Consider the following 9,736-nt stretch of genomic DNA (forward strand, 5'->3'; position numbering starts at 1 on the left):
AGAGTTGTGGGTGGACAACAACATGATTGTAAGAAGGCCCTGTTGGTTCCTTAATAATGTTATGAAGCAGGATCTGTGACAGAACAGAACCTGAACACTAACATTTTGACCAACAATAACAGAAAATGTATCTGTAAAAAATAAAATCGTCTAGTTTTATTTCTTGACAGAATAATATAAATATTGTTTGAAGATTTCATATATAATAACAGGAAAAGAGTGAATATATGTAAAGAAGCGTAGTAAGTTTTCTATTGTGCTTGTGAAGCAATTATTCAGAATAGGAATCATCATTACTTAGATTTCAGAACATTGAAACGTAACAGAAATAAATAAAATGACTATGTAAAACAACTATATAAAAGTGTGACGTTAGAGAAGGCCCCATAAATAAAAATGTACTCTAAGTTGTAATTTTATTCCATCTTAGTATTTCGTAGAGGAAAATTTTTTCAAGTTTTTATAATTGATTTAACTGTATTCTGTGTAATGTTTTGATTGATCTAATGTAAACAACACAAAAGAACGAGTGCGTAAGAAATCCAACCAAAAATAGATTGATTGCGTTTGTCTGTGTCTGTGAAGACGAAGAATGGTCGTCTGTAGACCAGAACATTACGTCTGACTAGAGGTTAGACGTCACAGTGAAGTTCACTGATAAACAGTCATCAGCTTATCGCTCCCTATAAGACTAACAGAGTGGACCAACTCCTCAGTTTGCAAATGAAGTTCCTATAGCTTAAACCATGGACAGTATTCAGTTAATCCTATTCTATTTCAGGTACGACTTGGACCAAAGCACCTTCTCCCCGCCTACAAACGACGACAGTTTCTTTTACATCAGATACCCCAAAACGGATTCCGGACCGAAACACCTTGAGAATGATGGACACGGATCCATTTACAAATCGATCAATGAAGTACTTGAGCACCATACACTTCCTTGCCAAGAGTTCATTCCTGCTGCCAAATCCAGTGAGTAATATTTATTGTACTTCCTTCTTATCCCGTTACTTAGTATTGTTCTTTTCTTAAGTTGCTCTATTGTAATAAAATGATTTTTTTCAGTAATCAACTTCCGGTCATTAAAGATTTCAAGTTTTGTAAATAATATTCAAATTAAGATTCAAGGTATTCAAGGTCGATCAGTTTGGACCAAAAATATAGATTTCCTTATTGAAAATATTTGTCTCTCCGGAGGTGTCAAATGTATTTATATCTTACATAATTAATGTAAAGTAGATATTATGCTTAGGATCGTTGTAAGATATTACCTGTCAGAAAATTACAAATTTGTAACTGAAACATTTCAGTGTGTCATTAATATTTTTAATGTAGAAACATGTTCATACAGTAGGATTTTGTAATTTTCTCATACTGTCAAGAAAGAAATATAAATACATTTTTGGTATAAAGATAATCATGGCATCTCAAAAGAAGGTGCTTTTAATCAACAACAACTTAAGTTTGTCTGTAAAGTTCACTATTCAACTGTCCTGTGTAGGGGAAAGCCCAGCAATATGTTTGTCTATAGTGGTCCATGGAAGTTTTATATTACATCATCAAAGTTGACAAGTTTGTCCGCAGAATAAGTTTTATAATGTCTTGCTCTCTCTTTATTAATTTTTATAATAAAGAGAATATAATAGTATTGGTTATTTAAAGAATTATATTATAAATTATATTTAAAGTTGCATTTGAAGTAAAACTAAAACAAAGAATTAACACCACTGGGTAAATAAACTTGGAGGAAAAGTTGTTGTTTGATAACCAAAACAACTGATAACTAAAATCAGCTGGCCAGACATCCTGTGAGTCATGACCTTCAAAACAAGGCTGACTCTCTCTTCCTCTTCCTCACTGGCTGTGATGTCCAGTCTGTGCTGAACAGTGTTACTGTGAACATTATGGGAGTTACCGTCCTGTTACACAAACTACACAATTACACTTTCTCTGAACCGTTTACTATATCAAGGTTTAATTGTTGATCACAGTTATGGATGCGTGCAGATGTTTCGTTTTATTTGTTTTTCGGAACAAAACTTGTGAGTTGGTTTATCAGTTTTCATTATTTTATGAATTAAGAATCATCATTATTATTATTATTAAACATTTGTTGATATTTTCATTATTTGGTTCAATAAAGTGTTGCTAAAACAGGAACATATTTGAAAAAGTAGGGTAATAAACTATTTGCATGGAAAATAAAATTTTTGCAACATTTTGATGAATAACAACCTTAAATAATGTAGAACTTATATAAAATAACATTAATAACAATAAATAATAGTAATTTAGACATTTTTGGATAATAGCATCAAATTGAGTACATGTGTATATATATATATATATATATATATATATATATATATATATATATATATATATAATATATATGTGAGATGGTCTTGTGTTGTTTAAGCAATTTAATACTATCTGTCACAGTCCAACTTGTTTAGTTTTATTTTACTTTCTTTATATGCTATATAAAGTTTTGAAGTAACAAAATGTAAAGTTTTCATGTAAACATTCTACAAGTTGTCTAAAACTTGTTATGATTCCTCAATTTGAAAACAATGTTTATTTCAAAATTAACTTTTCATGTAGTATGTAAGTATATTGTGTATACATGTAATTAATTAGACGTAAAGAATAAAACTAAATACTACAAGCTATTTCACTAATAATTATCATAGGTGTGACACACCAAATACAAAAGAATCTTTACTTTATAATAAACATGTTTGGTAAAATTTGAACCATACGAAATTAATTAGTTTTCATAGTTTGTTTTATATTTAATAGAATAGGAAGTATTGCATTTCTCTAAAAGTTGCTAAAAATCTATAGGATACTTTAATTTCAGTAAACATGTAAATTAAATTAAAGTATATAGATTAGCCATTTATTTTTATTTTCGCATTACTTTTGTTATTTAATATGTTTAAATTTTTAAGATGCTTTAAACCTAATAAATCATAATGTCCATCTTAATCATTTGTTAAAAAATGAAGTTTGATAGTTCATTAAATAGTAAAACACTATATTGGCAAACGCATTTTGTTTAAAAAAAGGTTGAATATGATTTTGTATGAATAGACAGGTTTGAACTCACAAGGCCAAAAGAGATATTTTAACCAACCAATCTTATTAAACTTATGTGGTGTTGTATATAAAAATATCTAATGTACCAACAAAAAGATAGCTACAGTTATTCTACATTGTATGATTTCCTATTATGATTTAAACTAAGGTTTCTTTATTTTAACATTTTGTTTTATAGACAAACCAATTGAATTTCCTAAATTTTGATAAAACTAGTGTGTAAATATTCTCTGTGTAGGCCTTTAGAGTGGATTTAAAAATCACAAACATGCCACTTGTTTGTGCATCATCGGTATATCTTGTTTTTGTGATTTGTGATTTTTTACAAATAAGGATATGACACAGACAATGTTATCTGCGTTCTCTCTGTGATAAGAAAGCAAATAGCTCAACAACACTGTTCTATCAGTATTGATAAAGAATCAGCTAGAGCTTAGCACTGTAGCCTTTTACTCATTCCATTTGTCAAATACACATATGAATGAATGTGAGTCTAAATATTAATATTTGTCTTTGTTAATTGCTAATTTTGTAGTACTATAATGAGTTTATTAAGATTTAGTCTTATTTGCTCTTATTGTTAGATGTGTTGCAAATTAATTCTTTCCCCGAAATGACAGTTTTTTGTATTTTATAAATAAAATGTTTTGTGGTGATTGTAACCTCACTTTAGTTATATGACTCCAATCATCATCAAACTATAAAAAATTAAAGTACCCATTATGTTCAGTTTTGTTTGAGGATAATAACAATTTTTAAAAGATTAATCAGTTAAGGAAATGGGATTGCAATATTTTTCTTACTGGATGTCCATGAACATGCCAATTCAAACTGTATGTGGAAGGTTTTGTAGTTAATGTGTCATCTTCCTGCCAATTTACTCGTAGTAAAGACTTAGTTACTCAGTTAACATGAGCTCTGAGTCGTCTGAGCACGTTCGTTCACTTGGATGTTCGAAGCTGATTGTTCCAACAGCAATCTGTGTGGACACGTCCAAGATGTCTGGGGACATTCACATACACCATTATAAATGGTCCCATTAAAATACATGCTAATCAATTGTTTTAGGAAGTTGGGGATGAAGCTGGGGCCAATCGACCCGCCACTGGGTGTGGTGAAGTTGGCTGGCACGAGATGATGGGTTCCATACTGTGGGAGTTACCTGTGCACTGTTTATTATAAAAATTGTTTTTCTAATCATGACTGTTGTTGCGCAGTTCCTCGGGAGTAGGGGATGAAGTTTGGGTCATTCGACCTGCCACTGGGCGTGGTGAAGTCGGCCGGCACAGATGATGTGTTCCACACCGTGAGAGATACCTGTTTACTGTTTATTATCCAAATTGCTCTTCTAATCATGACTGTTGTTGCGCAGTTCCTCGGGAGTAGGGGATGAAGTTTGGGTCAATCGACCTGTCACTGGGCGTGGTGAAGTCGGCCGGCTCAGATGACGGTTCCACAGCTTGAGGGATATCTCTATATTGTTTATTATCAAAATTGCTCTTTTAACCATGACTGTTGTTGCGCAGCACCTCGGGAGTTGGGGATGAAGCTGGGGCCAATCGACCCGCCACTGGGTGTGGTGAAGTCGGCTGGCACAGATGACGGGTTCCACAGCGTGAGTGCGGCGTGTGGCCACTCGGTGGTGGCTGTGGCCCATCAGATGATAGCGGGGGGCAAGCTGTTGCCCCGCCAGGCGTCTTCACCCAGTCTGGATGATGACGACTTGCCCGCCACACCTCCACCTTCCCACATGCTAGCCCGACGCCGTGGCAGTAAATCCCTCCCCTCAAGCCCACAGACGTCACCCAAACTGCTCAGGAAAAACCCGTACTTCACCAACGTCCTCCTGGGTTAGTGTGACTAGGCTTGTAACTAGAGTAATCATGTCTTTCTCTATACAAACTGTAAAGAATTATATCAAAGACGAGACAGGTTATTTATTTTTTTGTAGGTTCATGAATCAACTATTTTGACCCCCCATAGTTGCTGTAATTTCTGATTTATACATATAAATGAACTAATATATAATTAACTAATTAATATATATATATATATATATATATATATATATATATATATATAAAACATGTATGTATGTTCAAAAACATACAATTTGTTTAATAAAACTTCAAAAATTAAAAAAAAATTATCTGTGGGGGTGGTATCTATAGAAATCCGCGCTTTATCTTGTCCTAATGTCGGTTCTACAAAAATATATAGACATTTCAATTTCATAAGATTTAATAAATATTTATAGTTTAAGCACCTAATTAAAATACTAAAAATTATAATATTGTTTCACACAGTTAAAATATATTTTTTAGTTTATCAAATAAAAAAAGACATTTAAAATTAAAATACCAGTGGAATAAAATGACAATTTAATTGTTTAAATTGTCGTACATTTTACTTTTTAGATAGGAAATTAACGCTGATAAAAAAAAATGTTAATGTAGAAATTGTAAAAATACATGTTTTGTCCAGAACTGTTGAAAACAGCCCAATGTTAAATGTAACAGAAAAAATAAAATGGCCACAACAAAACTACCAAGTGAGATAATCATGTTAGACTGTGAACAGATTTTGTTATTTTATTATGTTGATTGATTTTTAAATTTTTTATTTAGTTGTACAGTATTATGGATTTACTTTGCTATTTTATATTATTATATTACTTTTATATCATATGTTATTTATACATTATTTATACAATTATTTTATTCTTTTACATGCTGCTCAGGATATCACACCATAGAAGAAAGTGAGTTGCTTTATCAGGCTTTTAAATTTTATTCTTTTAAATTTGGTGTAACCTAAAATATTGAACACAAGGAACCAAAGCTGTGTTTTATAGTAAATTTAATTGTTTACCCTAAAGTATTTCATTTATGTATTCAAAACTTGACTATCTTAATAAAATAATTATGAAATATTTTTATCAGTCCAATAAAATCTAGTGTGCCAGTTGCAAAGTTACACACGTGTTACAATATCGGTTGCGAGATCATGTTGTGGTTGCATAAGCCGGACAGTTATGAATGTACTCACTGTTAAGAGGCAAAAATCTAAATGTCAGATGGTTAGTTATAGATTTATAGTCGATGAATAGCTTGATAAAAAATAAACACAGAAATAGAGTGCTCTGAGTCGGTCAGTTATAATTCTCAATGAACTTAGTGTTAGATAATCTGTTCTGTTGTAATCTTAAGATTAGCTACACTTCTTACTTATTAGCAACAAACTGAAGTAGTTATAAGTCAACATTAAAATATTAAAAATAAATTATGAATCTAGATGTACTGAAGGCTTATAGAGTTTGTGCACCTTTGTATGTTAGCTTAAAAGCTATTTTTATTTATTCCAGTGAAATTTAAAAAAAGTATAAACTAGTCTGAAGTGGCCTATATTTAAAATATAATAAATTTCAAAACGAATTTTTCATTTCCACTTTTATGATAGTGATACTTGTCTTGTACATATAATTTAATAGAAAATAACCTAAGCAAATAAAACAATCTAAACATAAATATATGCTAGCGACTGTGACATCTGAAATTTGAATGCACAATAGTTGTTCTTCAGACTTATGATTATGGAACTGCCTGTATGTACATTCATTGTTTGTACGCTTACAACAATTCCAGGTCTCATTGGTCGTTATACAAATGTCTACATGAAAATAACTATTTCAAGTGTCTGTTAGACAAAGTAAAAAATGTCGATAGTAAAACTTGAAAAAAACATTTAATAGTGTAACACTTATGATTTAATATTATAAAAATTCAATTGCAAAACTGTAAAAGTAACTAGAGTCATATATTACACATAGAAAACCATTTTGATATGTACATCTGCTTACAAATTGCCAATTTCATTCATTTCAACTAAATTAAAATAGGTAATTTCCTACTGATTTGAGATAATTTGTGTGAAAATCACCCCAGTCATTAATAGTCTATGGTAACAAATGGTGTTTTTGTTATTATTATTATGTTATAATTCCATTTAGTTTTTCTATATAAACAAAACAAAAACATATAGAATAGATATAGAATTGCATATTAGGTATTGTTGGGTGTGTATACCCTAAAAAATTTATAAAGCCAGTCAAATTAGGTAATTATGATACTGGACAACTGATATGTACATAAAACATTCATATAACACTAAACACAAACAAATAAATGTAAGTTAAAATCATGATGTACATACAGTATTTTGTGAAAAAAGATAGTTTAATTCTTGTTTTCATATACCAAATGAAATGTACATAATTTTGAAGAGACAGTCATATTAACTTCAATTAGATTCTTCTTTCATATTGATGTATTAACATTTCTGATAAATTCAGTAATGGAAACTGGAATAAATCACTTTTAGCAGTACTGTTAAATAGCAGTACCATTTTGACTGCATATTTTTGAAGCCTGTCTCAATGCATTTAGCCCAGAACTAAATTTGTATAAAGTTAGCACTAAACGTCTTTTAGTTTCATATGAACTTCTTATCCGAATATATACGTACTATGCATTACAAGCGGTTCTCACTAAGTTAGGCTGACTATTGATTTGTGTGCAGGCTCGACAGACAACATCGCCAAGGGACGGGAGACGAGGCAGAGCTGGCTGCTGTCATACATGCGCGACACCAAGAGTCTGCGGGGCTCCATGAGTGATCTGAAGATCAGCGAGGAGACGCCGCAGAGCCTGGCGGAGGCCGCGCAACAGCTGGCTACCACCGCGGCACCCCCCACTCCCACCGTCGTCAAGCCCAAGCAGAAGGTCGCCAAGCCCAAACCGTCCCAACTCAGGGAAATGAACTTCTGGTCCCCCACTTCCATGTAGTAACCGTTATACATTTAAATGTAAGACAAAGGCAGTGTTCTTCTTGTACTTACAAATATCCTATTGTTTATATTCCTTTTGATTATCTTCATAAATAACTAATTCTTCACTGCTTTAGCTCAAAATAACGTGTTTTTTAATGTAATTCCAAAAATTTATTTAATTATCATATTGAAAATACAGTTTTATTCATTAAAATGGAGTTAGTTATTTGTTATTTATGTTCAGTATGTAAGAACAAAATTTAAAAAGGAATCAAGAACATTTTAATTTGAGAAAAAAAAAATACTATGGTTGCACATATTTTTTATTTATTATTTGAGGACCAGGATGTATGTCCAGTACCTTATCTGTTCTGTGACCTAGAAACTAAGATAAAATGTCAACAACAATTTTATTTTTGTAGTCAAGATTTATATTTGTTTAAACGAACGAAGAACATTGTCTTTAGTCAGACTAGCAATAGTTATCTATCATTACCTTTCCTTCGACTGATATTAGTTATCATATGAGGCAAGATCGGTATTTATATGTCTTTCTATCATCACCTTCAATTTTCCGAGTGCTAGTTGTAATTCATCCCTTGTCGCACCATATCATCAACATGTAGTAAATTGTTTCAGTCGTAATTCCCAGGTGTGGTCTTAAAGACCGAATCGGGTACTAGAATACTGTGATCATCAAAGCACGAGAAATTTGTAATTTAACCAATCTACTGTGTATGGACTGTTAGATTTTTTAGACTTTTTTAAATTGTGTTGATTTTTGGATTGCCGTTACGGTTAGTTTTAGTTGTTTTTCACAAAATTTTGTTGCCCGCTAGCATGTAGTCGCTTATTTTTTAAAACAGTTTTGCCATCGCATTTATCCGTGGAATGTTTTTATTTATAATTTTTGAACTAGTGTATAAGGCAAGGGCTTATGTGTGGTAACAGTTTAAAAATGCATAAAGTGATTTGTGGGCCTAAAGACTTAAAGTAATTGAGTGCAATTCTGTGCAAATGGTTGCATATATTTTTAGATAAACTGTCGATAAAAGTGTTTGTATGAATTTTGTATTTGTAAGCATTAGGAGGTTCATCTAGGTTGAATAATGTAACAGGAAATTCATATATCATCATAATGTTCCACAAAGTTTGTAACAGCGTATTTAATAAATAATCTAACTCTTAATAAAAGTTACCTTTATAAAAGAATGTTTTAAAAAAACATGAATTACCAAATAAGTGTTGCAATAATAGTTGTAAATGCTCCTTATAGGGGGAAAGAATGTGACAATTTCTATAACAAGAAAGCTATTACTGTTGTGTTTGTGAGTGCGTCAAGGAAAAGAATGCAATCAATATGTCACTCTGGCCGACTGAGTGGTTTAATTTTTTTTGTCCTTTTGTCTTGTTTTCACATCTATGTATTTTTTATTAAAACTCTGCTAAACTAAAGATGTTGTGTTGTTTATTAATTAACACCTAAGTTGATATATTTCATAATTGAAACATCTCAAGTTATATACTATTTTGGGTTTTAATCTTATTGGATAATCTGTTATTAGATTTATTTTAGTTACCAAGTTTTACATCTATAAAGTGTTGGTTTTTTAAAGTTCATTATTGACGATATATGATTTGGAAGAATAACAGAATTATGACATTTTCATCAGTTTGTATTAACAAAAACTGATACACAATGTTTTGTGACTGTTTCTGCTTGCTCCATCAGGTGTCTAACCCTAAAACAACAAGATTGTAAGTTAGTTTAACATAAAAAAGAAACAAGTATACAAATGCACC

At 31.3% G+C, this 9,736-nt stretch overlaps 1 protein-coding gene across 1 annotated transcript; it reads left to right on the forward strand.

Moving 5' to 3' along the window:
* The first annotated feature begins 702 nt into the window (after window positions 1-702).
* LOC124353054 lies at window positions 703-9,388 on the forward strand. Its single transcript, XM_046802858.1, has 3 exons — window positions 703-975; window positions 4,632-4,955; window positions 7,684-9,388. Exons 1-3 carry the CDS (start codon window positions 747-749, stop codon window positions 7,947-7,949), a joined length of 819 nt encoding a protein of 272 aa, XP_046658814.1. The 5' UTR covers window positions 703-746; the 3' UTR covers window positions 7,950-9,388.
* Window positions 9,389-9,736: the final 348 nt, after the last annotated feature.

The sequence above is a fragment of the Homalodisca vitripennis genome, chromosome 1, assembly GCF_021130785.1.
Source record: "Homalodisca vitripennis isolate AUS2020 chromosome 1, UT_GWSS_2.1, whole genome shotgun sequence".
Lineage (NCBI taxonomy): Eukaryota > Metazoa > Arthropoda > Insecta > Hemiptera > Cicadellidae > Homalodisca > Homalodisca vitripennis.

Bases quoted from the DNA above. Each gene is read 5' to 3' on its own strand.
- LOC124353054 (XM_046802858.1), top strand. From the start codon at position 747: ATGGACAGTATTCAGTTAATCCTATTCTATTTCAGGTACGACTTGGAC. The intron at 976-4,631 runs GTGAGTAATATT...GTTGTTGCGCAG, and splicing joins CATTCCTGCTGCCAAATCCA to CACCTCGGGAGTTGGGGATG. The intron at 4,956-7,683 runs GTTAGTGTGACT...ATTTGTGTGCAG, and splicing joins CTTCACCAACGTCCTCCTGG to GCTCGACAGACAACATCGCC.